This window comes from Xenopus laevis, chromosome 9_10S, assembly GCF_017654675.1.
Source record: "Xenopus laevis strain J_2021 chromosome 9_10S, Xenopus_laevis_v10.1, whole genome shotgun sequence".
NCBI classification, from domain to species: domain Eukaryota; kingdom Metazoa; phylum Chordata; class Amphibia; order Anura; family Pipidae; genus Xenopus; species Xenopus laevis.
Window position 1 is genome coordinate 79,962,280 of NC_054388.1, and position 23,443 is coordinate 79,985,722.

The 23,443-nt window shown below is 39.4% G+C and overlaps 1 protein-coding gene across 4 annotated transcripts in view; it reads left to right on the top strand.

Annotated features, from left to right (window-relative positions):
* Positions 1-4,149: 4,149 nt before the first annotated feature.
* Positions 4,150-23,443, top strand: part of nrp2.S (neuropilin 2 S homeolog) — a 93,339-nt gene continuing 74,045 nt past the window's right edge. For 3 of the 4 annotated variants that reach the window (XM_018237402.2, XM_018237403.2, XM_018237404.2), the window contains exon 1: positions 4,150-4,728. In XM_018237402.2, coding sequence (XP_018092891.1) covers positions 4,656-4,728 — 73 coding nt within the window. In that variant the 5' untranslated portion in view covers positions 4,150-4,655. 4 annotated transcript variants of the gene reach the window in all.

The window sequence follows — 23,443 nt, forward strand, 5'->3', positions numbered from 1 at the left end:
CAGGCAGGCATTTTCCAGTTTGCTGTGTGTAAAAGCAATCAAGGTCATTAATAAATCTATGGGCTCGTGGGCCACACTAGATAAGTTAGTAACAGCTGACACTCACGTCTCTCCTCTAAGAGCAATTTGTTGCACTTGTGGCAACTTCCCTTGGTGTTTAATTCTCAAAGTAGCCCCACGTGACTTAAGCCTTCAGAGGGCAAGTAATTATTTTGTGCACATGTGCCACAGGGAACCTCAAAGTAGAGCTATTTTTCCCATATTGAACTACAACACCCAACCTGTGCAGGGATCACAGGGAGTCGGAGCACAACAACAGCTGGAGAGCAGCAGATTGAAAACGTTGAATAAACGTGAGTATTATCAGGAGACCATAACATCTGATACTCTTTGGCAAAGCCTCTGCCAATCCACTTACAAAGGTGGGAAAGGACTTATGAATTTTATAATAAGTCTCTGCTGCTTTATGACAAAAAAAAAATGAGGTAAGGCATGATGCCAAAAAGGCATACAATGTGTGGATAAGATGATTGTGCAGATTTAAATAAACTTCTCTCTACATGGGAAGCTGCAGTGTGACCCTAGAGGCAAATATACTATGCAAGGGGCACAGAGGTCACAGAGCAAAAAAGGGAGTTATAAACATTATATCCGACTTCACCACTGCCCTGAACAGCTGCCGTCCCTAACTCATGTGCAGGCAGGATCATCTCACGCCACTAGGAATTTGCTTCATACACTGTCTCTTGCACTGGCTGCAAAATGCAGCAGCTAATGGGAATTCCATTGCTGTCTGAGGGGTTAGGAAATTAAGAGAATTATGCAAATATGAGGCGGCTGTGTGTGATTTTAAATAGTCATTCTAGTTATTATACATGCATTGTTCATTGTTTTTCTTTACAATGGCTGTACCCCAAATTCAATCCAAGCATTTCCTTTTTTTTATTGACTTGATCAATGAGTAGTGTGATAGAAAGGTGTCAAATGATAATGAGCATGGGATTCTAAAATGACAGGGAAACTTAATATCTGGTGAGGTGAGCCCTTTGTAGTGCATACTTCATATAAAGGTGGAGTATGCTTACAATTGTATAACATCTTTATGCAATATATATAATAATATATATATATTAGGAGTCACCTAGTCAGTCACCTAGCATAGAGTCACCTAGAATAGTCAAGTCAGGAGTCACCCTTTGCCAGCCCTACAGGCAAGCTGCCCATGAGGCATTTTACAAGTTAAAGGTGGATCTACACTCAAGCACCTCATTGCACAGATTCCTCGATGGTGGTGATAATGTGTAATTATGACTGTAGCTGATGGGAATGGGAAGTGTAGATTTTACAGGTCCAGCGTATATACTGAATAGAGATGACGTGCATTTGGAACTGCACACAAACCTTTAAAATGAAGGTCAGTGGTGTCAAAGTTTTAGGTATCCTTATATCACTGCGAAAACTCATTTAGATCAGATACTTTAAGAGCACAGCAGGGGTGGCAACCAAGAAGAAATGTAGTAAGAAGGGGTATTACATGCAGGGTATGAAGTATATGAATGGACAGATGATATTGCAAATCTATTGGTCACATGGGACATAAGTGTTTCAGCGCAATAAATATATGGTCCTTAAGGACATTTTGTAGCAGGGCTCTTGGAGGTCTAGCTACACCTCTGGGACACAGTGACAATAACACCTTGCTTTGGATATAACCTTCTTTTTTCAATGCCAATAGTTTTGCACACCAGCTTTCAGTATATTTATGTCACAGCCACAATGTATTAAGAGCTGCAGAGGTTTTGCATCTCAGAGCAACACCGATAGACATTTAAAGAAACAGTAACACCAATAAATGAAAATGTATGAAATGAATGAAATATAATGCACTGTTGGTCTACACTGGTAAAACCGGTGTGTTTGCTTCAGAACCTCAGCTATAGTTTATATAAACAAGCTGCTGTGTAGCCATAGGGGCAGCCATTCAAAGCTGGACTAGGACGTTCATCTACGTGTATGGGGTATGGATATAAACATGTTTCTGCTGGCCTCTAGTTAAGCAGCAGCTGAATACAGTTCAGAGGTGCACCCAGGCCCCTATACTTTCTAATTGGTACAGTTCCTAAGTGCTTTCTAGTTGGGACAATTAAGCTATTTATTATCCACGAGAAAGGCCCTACTTGGTTCATTGTATGTATTTGGCATCTCATAAGCCTCTGGCAATGATAGGGGTAATCAATACTGTGTCACAGGGTTTGCTGGAAACCATGGAGTTAAATCTTTACATTAACAGGTACATTTTATCTCCTTTATAAATTAAGTCTGGAAACAGCAGTGTGAGGCCGATCAATGAAAAACTGTCATGCTTGGCCAGAGTGTGTGCACGGAAGGCAGGCAATATCTGCCACTGCCACAGTACAATGGCAAATTCTCTTTGTGATAAATGCACAACACAGCTATAACTCTGAAGATATTTTATTCTCAAAGAGATCGGAAAGCTTTCATTGATAAAAGGGTATTGAGCTGACTCATAGAAATGCCACAAAATTGAGGTCTATTGTGTGCACTAAGCACTCATGTCTATTTCTGTGTCAGTATAGTTTGCCGTGGTAAAAAAGAACCAATTTTGGGTTATTTATTGGGTATTGGCTTTCCAAATCTCTGTGTCAATAAGACAAATACTCTCTGAGCAGCGCGTTCCCTATCACCGCACAAAAAGGGATATTTCTTTCTTTGCAATTGCTCCCTTTTCAACTAAAGGCAATTACCTGCACTTTATTTCTATCTCATAACAAGGATAAAAGAATTATCTGTTGTATAAATTTAACACTGAAATGTATTTGGCTGTCTGGTTCTCCTAATGTATGGCAATATATTACTTTTATGGTCCATTCCTCGTCTGACTCCCTGAAGCAGACTTGGTATATCAGAGTGTAAGTTCTTGTGCAAACTCCCCCAGAATGCTTGATGGTATTAATAAAACTCCAAGATGAATACTCTGCAACAACTGTAGGTTGAATGATGATTAGATGGTGTAGGGCAGTTGTGGACAATAGAGAAACTGAAGCAATATAATTCTTAATGAATCAGATGAAAATTGAGCGTAGGACTTGTCAGATATGGGATGACTTTGACGTAGTTGTCCAGCTTAAATATTTTGCAATATATGACAAACAACATTTCTCAATGTCTTAAATATATTGATAATGGATTGAGTGCAGAGAACCTCTTGTATTTGTCTTTATATATTTTGTGGTCACCGCCTCATTGCATTGGTTTTAAAAATTAGTGTTGAGCACAACTTTCCATTGTTTGCTGTGGAATGTGTCAGTGAACACTACAATGCCCATTTGCTGGGGCTTTGCTGCAGTGCTAGGGCAACATTTAGCAGTGATGAGCAGCAATAAGATCTATTTCTCTACCATTTGCTTTAAGTACAATATCTTCCTCCAGTGCAATACTGGGCAGCTACACCTGTTGCTTTGCCTGTCTGTAGCTCAGGGTATAGGGTCTGAGGTGACCAATCTCCCCGAAAGCCTTCCCTCACTCTGCGCCTGGCTAAAATGAAAAATCGCCGGCGCTAAGTACACGCGGCGATTCATTTTCCGAAGTCGCCCGAAGTTGCCTCACGAGGAAACTTCGGGCGACTTCGGAAAACGAATCGCCGCATGTGAATAGTACCGGCGATTTTTAGCTAGGCGGAGAGTGGGCGAAGGCGTTCGGGGAGATTGGTCGCCGCAAAGTCGAGGTGATTAGTCGCCAGGCGACTAAATCTCCCCAAATTGCCCAGTGTGCCCTTATCCTTACCCTTAACTAAGGAGAAATGGCCTTGATCTTGCTCTGAGACTCCTGACTGGCTGGAACATCTCGTTTTTGATCTTTTCTCTCTTCTGATACAGACTCTTCTGTCTCTATCTGGAGATATGATTTCTCTCCGGATACACTCTATTCTCTCTCTCTCTCCTGATATCTAACATTTTCTCTGTGTGTGTCTCTCCTGATATGTGGCATTTTGTCTTTCTCTCTCCTGGCGCATGGCATTGTCTATGCCTTCAGATATCTGCCATTCTCTCTCTCTTTTTCTTTCTGCTTTAATCAATGACAGGGCTGAAGGGGCGTGGCCAGGCTGTGAGAGAGAGATTGTAGCTCTGCCCCCTCTACTGACATCCACATGCTTGTCTCCCTGTATAAGGGAACGGAGTTCTGGGGAAGGAGGTAGATAGAAGAAGACAGGGACTCGGGGCTTTACACTCCCAAAGCATCTTCAGACAGCAGACGCCTGTGCGCTCCGTGAAGCCTCCAGCCAGAGCCCTGCCAGGGAACTACAAGGATTGGTTCTGTCCTGCTGCCAAACTGCCTGTTGTAACTGCCGGTATGTGCTGCAATCTCCCCTCCTGTCTCCAGTGGAAATAGCAGCGCTTTCTTGGACACCCCATCATCCACTTTCCTCCACTCCTGAACAGCGGACTGAGGAGCCTCCCTGAGCTTTTTCTGGGGTCTGCTTGTGCCTGTTGGGAGGGACCTAAAACTGGCCCGAATCGTACGCGTGAGGAGTTTCTAATCGCCGTGTGTTGAGCGCATCAGTCCAGATAAAGAGACGCAAATTGGTGCAAATCCATGACTTGCTAACCGGGATCTTTCTTATCCTCCTTGTCAATATGGATGTGTTTGCCTTGCTGCTTGGACTTATTTCTCTCTGCTCGCTGGGGGCCAAAGTCTCAGGCCAAGAAGGTAAGCGGGGAAAAAGTTACTGTGTTGGGTTGCGTCTGGTCGCACTTAGTCGCTCGCTACAGAGCCAATCGCAGCAGCTCCTCGACCCTTTCTCTCCTCCATAACAAAACACATTTGCGTGTGCGAGACAAGCCCTTGCTGCTGCTGGATGTCACATCTGGAGTGAATCAAAGTTGAAAAATACTACAAAGCCTTTTTTTTTATTTTTTTACCAGGCTCTTCTTTTGCTCTTTAGCTCCCAGGAGTTGTCTCCAGTCCATCTAGTAGCCCTTTAATCTTACCGCAACTCCATTTAAATTGCACTGAGATGGAAAATGACGTTGTATGTAGCATAGGAGCAATGCTCATCTCAGTGAGATTGTGACAGGGTATAGATGTTGGCAATTATGGCAGTATGGTGCCAGCTGTGCGCATATCCGAGCTTAAGAGCGCGATCCTACGCCGGTGTCGCTCATCATCATAACGCATCGCGATGTCTACATTATAAGCGGGCGCTTCCAAGCTGCTGGTGAGCGCTTATGATCCCTTAACTGTAGATTGTCAGTTGCCAGGGATAGAGAGGGGCAGATGGCATTGGAAAGAAAAGCTGTGTCCAGCTGGCAGCATGCAGCCCATATCTGTGCTACACACAGTGCGATTTCATTTCTTCCAGTCATGGGCAATGGGAATCCAACTGGAAGGCCAAATTCCTTCTAGCATGTGGCACAGAGAAGTGCTTGATATCTACTGAGTGTATTCACATCATTCTGTTCCCATATTAATTACAATTGGGAAAATTACAATGGGAAAAGTTTAATAAGTAGAGCAGAAGTAATACAAAGAGTTATACATGGGGACACTGTATTAATTTCTTCTTTTAAGCATTCATTTCTTCATATCCATGCTGCTCCCCAAAAAATAGTGACTCATAATGGAAGGGTGAATTCATTCTTCCCAGCCTAACACGTAGTACTACTGTTCAGAGGGCAGTTTAGGGTTGATTTTAGTGCTGGGCATGAAACTCACAAACAACATTCTCATTATACTCCAACACCAAGGCAGACATTTCCAAGCTGCCGCCCTATAGTTGTTTCAGTTACAATTTCCAAAGGGCCAGCACTTGTGGGGCCAAGCAACTAGTTCTTAGGGTGAGAATCCCTGGGTGTCTATTAAGCAGGGTTGTGCGTCAGGATACAAGCAAACTCAGTTTAGCCCCTAAAACAGAATAAGCTTTACTGTTAATTGTAACAATTTTAGTTGTGCCCTTCCCTTAATAATTAGCTCTGCGCAGCCCCTGTATATTGTGCAATACACATTGAAGTTTGAGCCATCTTCCTTTCTTTCGCTTGAAAGTCTCACTGACTTGCAAATAAGATTATCCCCTATTGTATGGGAATAGACAATTGAAGGGGTAATTGGCACCAATCTACCAACAACAATGTAACTCCGCCGTGTAACAATGTAGATGTACAACCTGTGATGAGAGATCATTGTGGGGAACCATAACTTCTAACTGGCACCAGATTGGCACCGATAATCATTGATGGAAATAGATTTCTATAAAGCATCAAAACAACCCTTTTACAAACTGTGCTTTTGTTTAATAAAGGATCAGCAATGGGGAATTAATTGTAGGGGAGCATACAAAGGCAGAAGTGGATCTGATTTTCAGCACACACAGGCTAGGATATCTCTGCATTAATTTGGGACTGTGCTGGTCCTGCAGATCTGTGGAAGTGAGGGCTAATGCAGGAGTTTATGCAATGCTTTTCTGCAGAGGCTTGGAACACTGGTTGAATATATAGTAGGCATCTGATCGTGTGAGGAGTCAGCTTGCACAGCCACTTTGCTGTACCATATCGAATTCTGAATCCCTGCCAGTTGGGGTTGGTGGGACTCACCGGCTGTCCTATATCATCCTGAGTGGTCTCTACTCTGAGAAAAAGTGCACAGACCCGCTAAAGGGATATTTGTATCTGTGACGGGCCTAAGAAATAGCATCTTTTAGAATGTAGGTCTAGAGTAGGAAGATCATATTGGGCATAGGGCTTTTCCCCATTGACACTTCTACTGTCATATTGCATATGTAGTGTAAGGCTACATTTTTCAAAAACGAGCATAAATCTATGGCCCTCCTGCTGGGATTTTAGCAGAATAGAATGTTGATACATGGTAGACCCTCTCTATCTATACACACTATAATAAAACAGCCAAAGCATTGGTCTACTGTGTGTAGGAAACAGAGCCCTATCTGCTTGTTGAAGAAAAATATAGAATGCATTGCTTACTGTGTAACAGCCCCTTGTTTTTCGCTTGGCAATGACGGGATTTAAGATATAAGTATCCACCCTGTCACACATACACACCTGAAATGACTGAGCATTGTTAGGTTCCACAAGTAGCAGCACAAATAATTCAGCTTTTCCCACTGTAGGGACCAAAAGTAAGTCACTTATTGAAATCGGAGCGCTCAGGGATCAGCACTGACATGAAGCAGCAAATTGCAGAAGGAAGGAGCCCTGTGATTTCAGAAAGAGGATTATCTATCTCAGTGTTGGGAAGGGATTGCAGAGCGCAATGGCATCTCATGATCCCTGGCTAGCTAAGTGGCTTTGGCAATCATACTTCTCCAAAGATCCCCATGTGATTAAAACTTTAAAGGGAAACATGCCCGGGGAACCAGAGCCATAAAAACCCATTCTGTCTCCTCTCTCCCAGAGATTTTTTAGGGACAGGCAGCCTATTTTGCCTTTGGTTGAAGGAATTATGCTGTGGAATAATTGGATCATGGAGGCATGTAGGATCTTTATAGGATCAAAGTGTGGCCACCTGGCTTCTCGAGGCCAGCAGTCCAGGCACACACTGTATTTTTTTTGTTTTGTTTTTTTTTTGGAAAACACTGTATACAGACAGATTTAAACAAATCACAGGATACATTAGATTTTCAGAGACATCATCACAGGCCAGTAATATATACCAAATGGCAAACATATGTTGTTTTTGCATTCCCATCTACAATGTAGACAGAGATAGCAGCATGCTGTGGTATGTGGTGTTCTTTGCTCTTGCATTGCTCTGTGCTGTGTTGGTAGGGAATGTATTTTTATTCCTGGGAAAATAGAGGCTGAGGTTTAGATGATGATTAAATGTGCTTTATTGTGTGTGCATAATTTCATAGCGCTGCAGGATTACTGTTCTACACAGCTTGCAATCTACTTCTAATTCCAGCTCACAAATACATTCATGCTCTTCAATATTTAACTTCTCCCTTTAGGTGGACTGACACTAAGGGAGACTTGAGCTGGCAGCTGATTTACTGCTCACCAATGTCCTTCAGTTTTTTTGGGGGGAAAGGGTGACATTCTGTGCAGAACACTACAGGTCAGGCATGTAGAATACTCAGGCGTGTGTAGTAACTCTAGGACCTGTTAAAGTAATATTTATTCAGTGATTTGTTGACAAAAAATGTGGAAGGCAAAAATAGGGGTGAACTGGGGGAACCTCATGCAAAGTACTGTCTGTATGTATGTGCCATGCAGGGATTCTTTATGTGTTCTGTATGTGCCAATATTTATGTAATAAATAGCAGTTTAACCTGGAGTCCTGCTCTGCACTGGTCATTGTTTTTTTTTTGGGGGGGGTGCATATGTGAAACATGTTATGGGTCACATTGATAGTTTACAGAAAATAAATACTCTACTAAACATATAAATAAAAAAGTTAGACATATTAAGGCATTGACTGAATTAAATATCCCCTCCCTGCCCCAAATGGCTTGTTTTACCCAAGAGAGCTGGCTCATTTCTGTACAATTTGATGATCAAGTCTATAATAGGTCTTCATAAATGGACTGTTCCACACAGATCCTCCTAAATGGCTATTTGTACCTCACTGCACTTTACGCATCCAGCCTGTCATCTGCGTCACCATTAACCCTTTTGTGTGTTGGAGGCTGAGACATATGTGTGTTAATCCGTTTTACTGTCCCTTTGGGATGTTCATGTGCGGTCCCTTCCACAACACAGAGTCAGACAAACCCGCTGCTGCTTTCTAGATAGAAAGAGCAGACAGATTGAATAGCCTGTGCAGTAATAGGATGAGCCAATCACTCTGTTCTACCCAGAAGTGCTTTCTGAAATGAGCAAAGATAATTGTGTTTCACTCTTTCCAGAAGGGAATGCTCCATGCTGCTTAGCTACAAAAGGTGGACCTTGTATATCATAATGCTTTATGTTTTGGATGACATAGATATTTCCAGTTCTTTGAAATATCCTGCCACAAGTGCACAAAAAAGTATTGCACCCCTGAGTCACCATGAGCTGGGCCTGTTTATTATTTCACTAAAGTGCTAGCAGTTGACTTTGTTTGGAAAGAATTCAGTGTTTTCTGCTGAGACAAATGCAAGATTTCCCTGGAATCTTTCCCTTGGAATCTGTTTTCCAAGGTAGCGTAATAAAAGTGTTAGGAGTTTCATCACTCAGGAAGAGTATCCACTGGCCAAAAAAACATTCACTTGGTCTTCTCTAATAAAACCGATCACCATGGGTCTGTGCGCGGCATGTTTTATGATTTGATCAGTAAAACGTCAAACTAGTCTAGTTCAGATATACTTATAGTTTACCGGTTTATCTGGTAATATTCCACCGATCCCCTGGAAGGTATTTCAAACTAGAATTAACAATCCATCTTTACAGTTCATTTGTCTTAGTAATACAGTAATAGGTTTTCCGGTCACACATGTGAGCATTTGCTGGGAATTTATGGTGTACAGTAATTCTGGAGGGATTCCGCACTGTGCTCAGAGCATACAGATGCAAGATAACTGTATTGTTTCAAAAGATGAAACCAGAGAAGGAATCTTCTGCTGATGGGTATATACTGGCCTCTTCGTAATATAGTCAGACACAGTCACCGCAACTTCAGAGGCACCACATGCCATTCACATGGTTGCAGAGACTAGAGTGTATTTGAATTTTGGAAAAACCATTGTCCATCTCCTTTGAAGTACTATTTAATATGCAGCTTGTAGATTTAAAGGGCACATTAACAAATTATTGTCCTTGTCCATATTGATTCCGGCTCCTATGCCTCCTATGAAATAATGCTTATGGCTTGTCTCAGCTGAATAATTCTCTGTAGACTTTAGAAAAGTCACCATATTATGTATGATACTATTTGCTGAGACCCAAGGAGAATGCTTAATGCAAGGAAATTCATAAAGCATGTACAGTATGTCCAAATGTATGGATGCAGTATGCAAAGAAGGTATATTGAGCGCACAAATTAAATTGCATTAGTTGGAGAGCCTTAATTGTATCCTTTTTTGCCATATTCATTGCTAAGACAAATTCCTACTCTCCAGTAAAGCTAAATTGTCGTATTTTTTTAAATAATTGATGTAACAGAATACATATTGGTCCATAATAGGCTAAGGCACAAAAATGTAGCAAAATGACTCTAATTTTAATTAGAAATAGTTCCCTTTGTGTGCAAATGCCGCTTGCTACATCGCCATGAAGACAGTAATTATTTTATCTTTGAAATGGAAAGATATTGGCTGTTCATAAGGCAAATAGTATTCTTAAAGCTGCAGCGCCCTCTACATCCTCCAACCCATCAGTGTACAGAAGAGGGCCTGGGTTCAGTAGTTAATGTATAGGCTTTGCCTTTTATTGTGTTAGACTTCTAACTGAATTATTATAATTTGCGTCTGGCGGCAGAATCAGAGGTCATAGTCAGGATAACCAAGTGGAGCTTATACTTTGTGTTTTCTGCTCACAATTGTGTTATAATGATTGATACTCAGGACAAAGAAAACTAATAAATGAGGTAAAGAGGGTTGGACTAGGAACTGATAACATTTTAAATCTTGATTGGGGAGTTTGTATTAGAAAAGTAAATGTGATGCATGTGGAAAAAGCATTCCTGTGGAAATTGGGCTAATTAATAACCCATGTACTAATAGGTAATAAAAGATTCAGACCCCAAAAATGCCATTTAGCCCCATATGTGCAAATGCAGGGCTTCTCTATGGGCCACAGAATGTGCAGGGAGTAGAATTGAAAAACAGAAACAAAATTGTACACCATCGCTTGATGGAACATGCTCTTTGCACCAATGTGCCTATTCATTCTGCATTGAAGAAGTGCATGGAATTTAAACTGGAATTCTAGTGGAAACGCTGTACTGGGGAACTTTTCACATTCTCTCCCAGCACTGCAGTAAATCGCCAATGCATTGTGAATGCTCCATTCAAAATGTGCCAATTAATAACAGCTGAGCATATCAAACACATGATGAGTCTTATTTTTACCACTAATAAAAAGTTATATAGATGATTTACTCATTTTAGATTCCATAATTGCCAAGTCTTTTACATGTGATACCAGTATTATGGATAAGAAACTATCTCCTGGGTATCCATAATATTTGAAATCATTGTGGCCTGCAAGTGAAGGAGGATGAGGTACAATAGTAAACACTTAAACAGGATGGTGCTTGATCTGAATGATAGGGCAGCTCTGTTGTGTGCCTGTATATGTGTATGTCTACTTGAAAAATGCCGTAATTGACCTCAGGCTTCCTGTTACCTTTATTATAGTGAGTCTATTATGCACCAACAGTGCTGAGCACTAATACAATTGCTATAGACTTGAGGGCTTTTTAATTAATTCAGTGGCACACACTACGATCTTGCAACGTAATTCATGTCTAAGCTGAATACTGAAAGTTTTGTCTTTCCATATATAGACTAGACTTGTGATTCCATGCTACGGAAATAGTGTGCAAGGTATTGAGCAATTCATAGAACAAAGGAACGTTGTAAAGACTCCCTCGAGGTAAACAGAAAATGCAATTTTATGAGGGGGACACTGCCAAATGACATCAGCTATGGTGTTCTTCATAATAAAGCAATCTATAGCATAATAGCATCATGAAGCAATATATTTATGGCCACTAGGGGGGTTATTGCAGTGTCCCTGGAGAAGCTCTCACCAGAGGAAACCTGTATTTATATGCAAATAAGCACGCATACCCTGTTGTGTCTTCTTTTATACTACTAGGACTGTAGACGATAAGCTGTAATTACAACTAGAGTGTATCTTCCTTTTAACAGCACACAGGGAAGAGGACACACTGAATTTGTGATATGTAGTTCTGGCTGATGGCTGGATGTTTCCACATAGCTGTGCAGCAAATTGTTACATCCTTGAGGAAAAAATGCCAGAGCTGGCTGACAGTATAAGTGATGAGCCGAAGCAGGTGTTCAGCAGGGGCACAATGTACAGCTATCCACCTGGCCTCCAGTTATCAGACGGCCTTCATACCCTTCAGGAAAAGCACATTGTTAGATATTTGCTGATTTTGTCACATGTCGGCTACTTTGCCACTGCTTAGATGTCATATATTTAAAAATGTTGAAACGCCATGCATATATTGATATTATTTGGCTCTCTGAAGATGCGAGGAGGACTGTAATTTAGAAATAGCTGTGAAGCCGGAAATTAGCATAACCCGCTAAGCACACCATCATTAAAAGCAAACTTTATTGATGTTCTTCCCATGGGAATGTTGCAAATGTCTATTAAATCAAAAAATATATACCAATTATGAGCCCACAGGCCAATTTTCACCAGTCCAACTAAACCCAAATGCAGGCTCTATCTGTTGCACTTGGAACACGCATTTATGGGTTTACTGTTTTAGGGTGATCAATCGAAATGCTTAGTTCATAGATTTGGCCACAAATGAGAGAATACGAGATGTAACGTTATGCATAAATTAACAGCAGGAAAATAATATATATCTCCTTGTAGGTTTCCATTGCAGGCAAACACGTAATTACCATTTATTTTTAGTAATGTATATATTAGTCACACTGCCTGTTTTCATAACTGTTTGCCTGTTTAGTGTATGGGCCATTTCTGCTCTGTTTATTATAGCTATATAACCTTAGAGGAAACATATATGCATAATACATTTTCAGAGTAAATCTCTGCACAAAATCCTTAAATATTCCCACATTTGAATTCATTTAAATTATAAAATTTTTGACAAGGAATAAAAATGCAGGTATGTGGAATCCCTTATCCAGGGGGATGAAAAAAATGGAAAGATGTTAGTTTTGGAAAAGTGTGCCCAATTCTGCTGACTATAATTGACAAACCATTTTCTGTGACACTTTCCCTTTATGCTTTTAGCTTTTCATTGTCTTTTAGGCATCTCGTGCCCTGCAGTGAAACAGTAAAATGTTACTGACATTAGGATCCAGATGTTAGTTTGGCAGATAAAGCTTCTTCTAATGCTCTGCCTGAGGCCTGAGGACCATATTTTAATCCCTTTATTACATTATGGCCAAAGCAGCACATTATCTTCCACTGGCCGCTGGCAGCAGTGGGGTTAAGTAAAATGACTTCTTGAGTCATCCAGTGTTTTACTTTAAATAACAGTGCTTTGTATGAGTTATACACAATGCAAGGAAATTGCTAAGGTAATCAATTCGTATACGGAGGAGATTGAATGATCTGTGAACAGTAGGTTGTATTAAAAGGTTACGGCCTGTTAAATGGAAATAAATGGAATATAACTCCTTATAAAAGAACGTGTTCCCATTATTAGCACCGATCTATATGTTATAGACATATATAATGACTGTGTGTTTGCAGGGGGATTCCGGCCATTACTGAATATCATATTATAATATCAAGTATGCACAGTCAGGTACAGTGTTGGACTGGCCCACAGGGATACCAGGAAAACTCCCGGTGGGCCCAGGTGTCAGTGGGCCCTCATGCTGCTAACACTTGGCCTCTTTCATAGTCATTCCCTATTTTTATGAGAACAAAGAGGCTAAATAGATGGAATAATAGATTATAGAATGTAAAGAAAAGAGACTTGGAGAATAAAGGTTGAGTGAGGAGAGGAAGAAAATTGTACCGAGGGTGAGGCCCTGGTCTAAAGTTTTTTGGTGGGCCCTTGTCTAAGTTTTTTTGGTGGGCCCTTGGTGTCCCAGTCTGACACTGGTCAGGTAATGCAGGTGCTGTTCTTGCACTGTGCCCTGTAGGTGAGTAGCTCATTAAATAAAAATATGTTCCCTTCTTTTACAGGATGGAGACATTATCATTTTTTGAAGATTTATCCAGGGCGCCTTATCGTGTTTGGCTATTTATGGCCGTAAGTCTGTCCGGTAGACTGCTGTAAACCGCCTTGGGGCCAACGTTTGGGCACACAAATTCATTTTTACACACTTCACACGCAGGCAGCTGCTATTCTGCCTCTCTGATGTCTGTGTCTGAAGAAGGACACTTAAGTATGGCCTAAATCTAGCTATGTAATAAACTGACTGTGTGGGTGTTGTAAATACTTTAGCACACACACGCTTTTTATTATTGTTTATATGGCTCACAAACGCAAGCCACTTGAAATGTAGCTGCAAGTATCTGTGGGAATGAGAGCAGGAGTTCTGTGTGTGTGGCAGGAACATGTGATATGATGATAACTAAAATAAAGGAAGTGTGTTTCTTAGAGATTGGGTTATCTTTTTCCTAATCAACTTATGTCTCGAATTATTAAGGAGGAACCATGACAGCAATTAGCATCATCAAAGTTTCCTGTCCCAATTCTTATCCTTTATTTATAAAAGTTACTAATATCTATACAGTGAGGCTGTTATATACAATTACTGATTTTAATTAGCACTAATATGTAAAACGCTTTAGCAGCTGGAGACATTCTGAAAAAATTACAGCTAAAATGCATAAAAATGTTTATATATATATATATATATATATATATATATATATATATATATATATATATCCCTCTCGAAAATAATTGCATGAATGAACACTGAGAGGTTATTATTATAGTCAGAGAATGTAACTGAGCTGTGAACGCATGATTACAATGTGTCAATTTGTGGAGTAAATGCCTCTGGGGTGACCTGTGTAATACAGTGCTCTTTAGAACAGAGTTTTGCAAAGCATTGTGGTCCTGCATTATAGAAGCCCTTGCAGAAGAAAGCATTTCTTTCTGGGGGCTTAGGAGGCTGTCAAGTACAGATAAGGCTCTTGATCTAATCCCTTAGGGACACCAGTTTGTATTATAAAGGAAAAAATTAATTTCTAACTACTGGGATTCCAGCCAAATTATGTGACCTTAGAACGGTGCAGCTGCAGTGTAAAAATAAACCACGATAAGTGAAATCTGTGAATCCCACCAGAGTGCATGGCTAGAACAGAGCTTGTTTAAGTCCCCTTTCCCGAGGAAGGGTGGGCTTCATGACCGCTATAGAATGCCCACCAGTTGAGTCTAACAACAATGGCACTTTGAAAAGCTCTATTTTGAACTTTTTTTCTTGGGAAGTGTAAAACAGAGAATGGGGGGCATATACGTTTAATACTTTGTAGGACCACTTATAATTAAATACGTGTTTGAAAAATGACAAAATCATTTCTTCTTGCAGTCTTCTGAATGCTAAATTTGCTGTTTAATAAGATCCCTTGTTTACTTAATGACAGACACTGACAGACCATTTCTGTAGAAATCATTTGTTTTCAGAAAAAATGGTTCATATTTCCCCTTTCATCAGTCATGAATTTATTTCGAGTGTAATATGGCCTTGGATTTTGGAGTCAGAAAAAGCTGTACAGCTAAAACCGTTTCATTTTACTGAGGATCCACTCAAGCCTAGGGAATTTCCTGGCTGGGTATTTCCATTGAGTCAGCCTGTGAGTGATAATTTTAGACATTTTTATGCCCAGAAATGCTCCTGTGAGATGCTGCATGGGATATATATTATGCCCAGTAGGAACAGTCTGCACCTGAGTGACATGCTGGGAAAGGCAGACCATAAAAAGTGATGTTTAGACCCTAGGTATCATCATTCTTTTCAGTGTAATGCATATAGTCTTTTCTGGCCAGCACCTAGGCATATAATTATTGTAGCATGCTGTGTATACCACATTCTCTCTCTTTCATGATATATATTTCCCTGTTACAGGACATTACAGGAAATTCAAGGCAAAAATTATGTTCACTGGAAAATTGCCATATTTTCACTAACATGGGGCAGTTCACCTTTAGTTTGGTGTAGACCAGTGCTGTCCAACTTCTGTGGTACCGAGGGCCAGAATTTTTCTGGCCTACGTGGAGGAGGGCTGATTATGGAAGCCAGTGTTGACCACTCCCCCATTTAAACTACACCCATGTTTTTTCAAGAATTTTTAATACCATGTCCACATTTATGGAGGAACACAAAAGAAAAACCAAATGGATGATTCTCACTGCAGCGATATCACTCATCACTCATATGTGAAAAATTTCAGTTATACCCTTAACTATACCATAAACATATCCTTAAATCAATATGTTGCCTCCTCCCCTGTGGATAACACAGCACCCCCAGCATGTGATTAAACACCTTAGGGGCCCTTAACAATTTTCAAATGCTAAAAACCCCCCAGAATAAACCCTACCAGGCTCATGTCCCACAGGGTACAGTTCTAGCTAAAACCTGTGGAAGTCATGTAAAAGGCAATGGCAGATGTTCCTTTTGCAATTGGAAGATGTCTTTTACCTTCATGATTTTCAAGGGTTTTGGGCTGTTTAACCCTGGGTTTTGTTTGAAAATCCAACAATTCAAAAAAGCCGCACAATTCAAATTGTCGCACAATTTTATTTCTGATTTTATTTTTGTATATAAAGCCAAATCATGGTTGGGGTTAGGTCACATTTTTATTTGTTAAAACAACGAGAACAATTTTAGTTTTATTATATAAATATATATATAAATATTTTATTATATAAATATATATAAATAATGTAGCCTTGCAGAGCAGAAACCTTTTGGCTATTTTAAATCTCAAGACAGAATAACCAAAAAAAAAAACCCATTATGACTAAAAAGTTAATTGAAATATTGTGGGCCTCATTCATAGAATTATCTTAAAGGGAATTTTCTTCTTTTTTGCAAACTCAACAGAGCATTCAGGAGAATTGATAATGGTAAAACAGTGTTCCATGCTTTGAAATTGACTGCTGGAATTGACCCTTGCAGCCAATGTATAGATTAGGCCCTGTATAGTCTCAAATGCTGCCTCAGTTAATTAGCTGCTTCAGACGATCCTGCATGTCATTCAGTGAGATTATGTGGCTGTTTGTTAATGCGTTCCTTTATATGCCAGTGGATATTTTACATTTATGCTTTTTCGTGGTCAAAATAGGTAAAAGATTGTATTTGTACATATAATATATATTGTAGTGTCTGAGACCTCTTTCAAATGTCTCTGAATGTTACCACATGCTCTTTTTAATGTAAAAGCAAGCTGTATTTTAACATTAATAACCTTTTTAAAGTATTAGGTATCTCTCCTGGGGTTGTTTTCTTCCAAGTCTGTTATCGGTTGATATTTGATAGAATAAAGCATAACAATCATGTTATGGTGGGAAAATGATGTCATGTGTGTGAATTCATCTAGTAAGCATTTGATATGGATCCTGGTTAATGTTTAACCCGTTCATTCTAAACAGAGCAGCTGATTTCAAATAATTTAACCTGTTTCTAGCTCCTTTTTACAAACAACCTATTACACCTATACGTCAGCGTTTCCTTTGGTAGGTCAGATATTTGACATGATTAATGGTTGGACCACACTCTTTCAGACTGAGATCTCTAAATGATGGACAGTATGGGCTTGTCAGTGATGGACCATGTGACTGAAAGTTAAACTAAATAAGTAAAGACTGAATAACTGATAGCTGGGAGTGCAATTAAACTTAACAGATCCAAGTGAGTATAAATAGAAACTGATTGTACTAATCAGTTTTTGTATGGGCAGTCTTATTTAGATATGTAAAGCCACACAGGCACGACAGAAAGCATGTTCCTTTTTTGTAAGTAATTGGTTCCAGTTGCAGAATGAGAAATGTTTCCCTATGGCACGCTGGGTCCTGACATTGATGGGAATCACCTGACTTCTCTGGTACAAACTTGAAAATGCACAATGCAATGAGTCATTTACAGGCAGCAGGGAGTATCGGATGCTTCTTCCGCAGGCTGCAATGTGCTGCCGGAGTAATTGTCCTTTGTGCCATAGCTTTAAATGTATTTGCATTTGTCCCCATATGTCTCCCCCATATAAGAACCCTCTCCATGTTTAGTTTGTATACTGAATTTCAGTGTATTTCATTTTCACTTGTGCCGACTCATTCTTTTTCTTTCTTCACGTTTAATTGTGCACAATGAAAGATTTATTCTCCTACTCTCGACTCCTTGTGTGAGGGAGTCTTCCTCGCTGTAATTTTCAAAAGAATGACCTTAAACACATCACACAGCTATAGAAGGCCACACTTAATGACAATGCTAGACTTATCTTATATTCAAATATATGCATGCAGTAGGCTGATTTATTGAAGGGCTACATTTGGTCATGTTGGAAAGCCTTGGTAGAAGGGACAGTATTCTGTATATATAGTACTATTTGCTAGGACTTCCATCACCCTTTTGGTGAAAAAAAATACAGCAGAATATGAATAAATGCACTCATACATGTCAATATGTGTAATATATGTGCAGCATATTGCATACTATGAAAAAGTGTAATCCTTTTTGACACCACTCCTCTGTAGCTATGGAAAACCTGTGCTATAAGCTCTGATATCTTTTGTGCCCCTTTTGTAGAATCTATCTTGATGCTGAAAACCCAGAATTGACACATCACCCGTATAGCCTGGCTTATGATGCTATGATTCATTAAACTGTTTTGGTTAGGTTGCTGCCTGACATTTATGGCAAAAGCTTATGATGTCACATTGTTTTTTATGGAAATAATCTTCCACCCAAGGGAGATTGCAATTCTCAACAATGGATGTAAGAAATCTATTCCTGCCTTTTCTCCTTGGCTTGGGTGGGGGGGAGATGAAACATTCATAACATGAAGGAACAACGGAGTTGAAGAAGCAGACGCTAGGATTACTGTGGTCTAAATTGGCATGTCTGACAGAGCAGGCCTCCAGTTGTATAAAAATGGAGCCTATTCATTTAGTCTTTATTTAGTGAGACCACATACAGTGGCGGCAGTATTACTTTGGGCTTTCTTTCGTTATTTCTAAAACACGTTTGCTCAAGACAAGCATCACAAAATAATGCCAGCATAAAAAAGCATTTCTAATTAGTGGATAAAGAGTGTGAAAGATTCTTCCCTCTCTGGGGAATCGAACCAGTTTAGCTCATCTGCAGAATGATTCTCTTTAGCACTAAGCCATTAGTACAGCTCTCAGTGAATGTGTTGGTTATTCAGCTTCACATAGGCCACAGGGAAATCTCTCGACCACTTCACACATTCCAGCATGTGGGTTTTAATTTAATTTATTTATAAAAACAAAATTACATTAAGGTCAAGATATGCCTCTCTGATCAGGTGTTCCCAAAATAACTGCTCTCCACTAAATACTCTGTAAATAATTTACAGTTCATTTATAGCTCTTCACTTGTATATTTTTTACATTGAACACAGTTTATTGAAGGTATTGCAACACTTTGCAAAAGCCTGCGGTGCAAGTTTTAAGTAAGCTGTGGAAAACTAGAGCGACAGCAGTATATACAGAATATTTGAAAACTCTGGGTGGGAATATAGATTTCATAGGGGTATGATAAACATTGTGGCCAAATGTCAGATGAGCACTATACATTGCATGTCATCGGAGCCTACCAAACTATTTATTGCATCTATTACCTTTTTGGAGTTTTATTGTTCTAATTTTATATAGTTAATGCAAAAATTCTATATATATATATATATATATATATATATATATATATAATAATTTTTGCATTAAATAAGTGCTCATTTGCCCTGTACCCTTTACTCCTTTTTAATAATCAGATGGGTACTCTGCTGAGTCAAATCAACAAGGAAAGCACATGCAATGCACTGGCACACACACCTGCTTATCGTATGTAAGAACCAAAAGAGACCTATACCCCTTGATGCTAAAATATATTGATCTACTGTCAGTGATGTCACATTAAAGGGCAGTTGATTCTAATAGTTTCCCTGCACTGTAGGATGTTATTGATAGACACAGATATAAGTACTGAGTTGGGGTTCTTTACCTATACCTCAAGACAAAAATGTGTCATCTTGCTATTTAGGGTAAACTACAATGATCTCTTTAATGAAAAAAAAAATTTAGGCAACTGAAATCACATTGCTTATTCAGTTTCATGGGTAAGGGTGTCTATTACACATGAACGTCTCCATGTGGCAGTGGTATAAACCATTCAAGCCCGAGGTCTTTCAGATAAAGATGTTCCCCTGAAATATTTTGATGTAGGAATCTAATTATGTTGTATTGAGTGTTGGGTTGAACTTTAAGGCTGAGTGTGTCTTTAGCCTTACCCTCATCACTCATGTACAGTATTTCTTTATTATCATTATTAGATAAATCACATTGTCTTAACACTATTCCACTTTGCAGGACATTATATTTGTAATCTTCTAGCTGTTTGTGTAATAATTAAGCATGTGTTATCCTGATTCTATATATTTCATTTTGTGATTAAATACCGCTCAATGGCGCATAGCTTGAAACTCCCGGCTGTCATTAGTACTAGTGGAATTATATTAGCTGTTATGTCCAGAGCAAACAGGATGTAAATATTCCCTAACACCATTAACTCATCTATACTCTGCAAATTGCATTTGTTTGTGTTATGAAATTACCAAAACTCACATTTGCAGCAGATGAAATTACCGAAAGCAGGATAGATAATTCCATCAAAGCATTAGTTTAAAGGAAAAAAAATTAAATGAACATAAATTGTTTGACCTTTTATTTGGAAACCAATAGATTGTGGTAGTTTTTCTTTTGTTGGGTTCAATAGTGTTATTTGTACAAATATTGTTATATAGTTGTTTGGAATACTATTCCTTTTTTATTTATTTTCCATTTGCTCTTTTTTTTTATCTATTTTAGATCAAGAGAGCCTAAATGATCAATAACCTGGTCCTGTATGGCCAATGGTGTTTGCAGCTCAACATAAATGTGCCAAAGAACAGCTTAGGTCTATATAATTGCAACCACATCCCCAGCCACGTTTTCCTATGATTTCATGGAAATCTAATTATAGAGACATGGAATCATGGGGCATTTTGTAAAAAAGAGGGTCACTGATGACCCTCTGATAGCTACAAATCTTGAATTTTTAGGTGATGATTAGTTGTAAACGTCCTGGTGTATATGTAGCCATAAATAAAACTGTGCCCAAAAATCAGACTGGAACCATACCTGAATCCACATATGTTGATGACCCAATGACACTATTCAAATATAGCTATATCCTCACACAGAAAAGTCCAGAAGACCTGCAATGCCCCCTAATTATTGCACTTTCAGTTCTACAACTTTGAAATCATTCTGTGTAATTTCCCTGAATGTTAATTCTGACTGCATAAACGACGGAAGTGTTAAGAAATCAGTTGCTGCATTTAACACAAGAGGGAAAAGTAAAATTATCCTGTCACCAAATGAATGCCTTTTACAGCCTGTCCGTTGTCATCTTCTTAGATTTTGTTGCTCAGAGCCACGCGGCACACGAGCGCTGAAATGAATTAAAAGTGCATCAAGTATAATTATCTTTGTGCTCCAATTATTCAGTTACTATGACATGCAATTAGATACAAAACAATGGAGGCAGCATAAGGTGGCTTTAGGCAAGATGACATATTTTCAAAGATGAATTTCTTTCCAAGTCGTAAACCTATAAGGAACATTTGTTTTTAAAATATATATTTCTTATACCATTTTGGTCAGATCTGCCTGGGAAAAATAGTCTTTTCTGAAGAATACCTGATGTGCAGAATTCACTCACCTTAAATGATACTTGAGATCTCTTACCTTGCAGACTGTTTTTCCCATCAACATGTCAGTATGATTAACTCTTTGAACTTCTTGATAATAATGTAATCCCAGGCCCTGTGATTGGTGTCTTTCTATAGCAGGTCTCTGGCTGACCTTTATCTTCAGCTGATTTATCATTGTGGAGCTTAGTTGAAATCATACAAATTGGAATGTCAAAAGTGATCTAAAGTTAAAGGATTTTACAGTCATGTCTTTATTGTGACAGTTTCTTCCTCACTGCACAAGTAATATTGGGTCCATTGAAGCACAACTCTAATTGAAACCATTTGACTAACTTAGTGGGGTGGGGGTTCTACCATTTTTTAAATGATGTTTCTGACATAGCAGAAATGTTTCTGAAAATGTAGCTACAACATATGTAAACATTAGATGTGTAGCTTACCTAAAAACTAACTTTAAAGGAGAAGGAAAGCTATGGAGGCATTTTATTGCCAATAGATTAGCTGCAATAGTGCAAGCTAGAATGCTATATTTATTCTGTAGAATTCTTTACCATACCTGAGTAAAAAGCTCTAGAAACTCTCTGTTTGTTTAGGATAGGAGCTGCAGTATTAACATGGTGTGACATCACTTCCTGCCTGAATCTCTCCCTGCTCTGGGCTCAGATTACAGTAGAGAAGGGAGGGGGCGGGGGAAGAGGAGCAAACTGAGCATACTCTTGCCCAGGGCAATGAGGTTTAAGCGGAAGGCAGGAAGTCTGATACAGAAGCCCATGTGTACACAATAGAAGGTAAGAAATGCAGTGTTTCTTTTGACAGGGGACTCAGAGCAACATTACTTTGGGGGTTTACTGGTGTATTTATATAGACCTTTCTGTTAAGGCTTACTTAGTTTTAACCTTTCCTTCTCCTTTAAGGGACCTCTTTTTGAAGCTGTGTAAAATGAAATTTGCCCAAAAACAGTGTAAAAAGCTGCGTATAATAAACAGTGCCAGATTTCTTTGTGGTCCGACCAGGCGGCCGCGCGGTCCTAGCGCCCGCCTACACATCCCCTTCCCAGCGCGCCGGCGAAAAAACGCAGACGCAGCTGGTGTAATTGAATGGGGACGCACACATCCCCATAATGCGGCTGGGCGGCATGCCGCCCCTATTTTTTGCCGCCCTAGGCCCGGGCCTATGCGGCCTTGCTGCAAATCCGGGCCTGATAATAAATTAAGGTGTAATTTTACGCCATGCGGCACCATGCGGAAGTCACATAAGAAAAAACACGTAAAAATGTTACCCTTTTTTACACGTTGAAGCGTGTGGTGTATTATTCTGCTGTTTGTTTACACAGCATAATAAATATGACCCTAAGGGGCAGATTTATCAAGGGTCGAATTCCGAAGTGATGGGACTTTTTTTTAAACTCCCATCAACTGGAAATTCGAATAAAAAAAGTCCAACCGAAATGTATTAAATAAATTCAAGTGAATAGGCGATTCGAAGTACTTTAAAAAAAAACTTGGATTTTTCATAATGACTCCAAATGACTCCAAGGAGGTCCCCCATAGGCTAAAACAGCAATTTGGCAGGTTTTAGATGGTGAATAATCAAAGTCGATTTTTTTAAAGAGACAGTACATAATTAATTTAGATATTAGAGTTTTTTAATTCTTTTTAAATTCAAATCGAATTTGGGCTATTCCCTAGTCAAAGTACACTAAAATGAGCTCTGCCCCTCTGTGTGATATAAGCAGTGATATTCTGAAAGTTCAGGTGGTCTTGTTCTGTTTTGAATTATTTACCTATTAAGTCTCTCTGTGTGTAGTTGCCAGTGTCAGGGACACTTAGCAACCAGTAATTTAATCATGAGGCTAGATTTTATTGTTATCA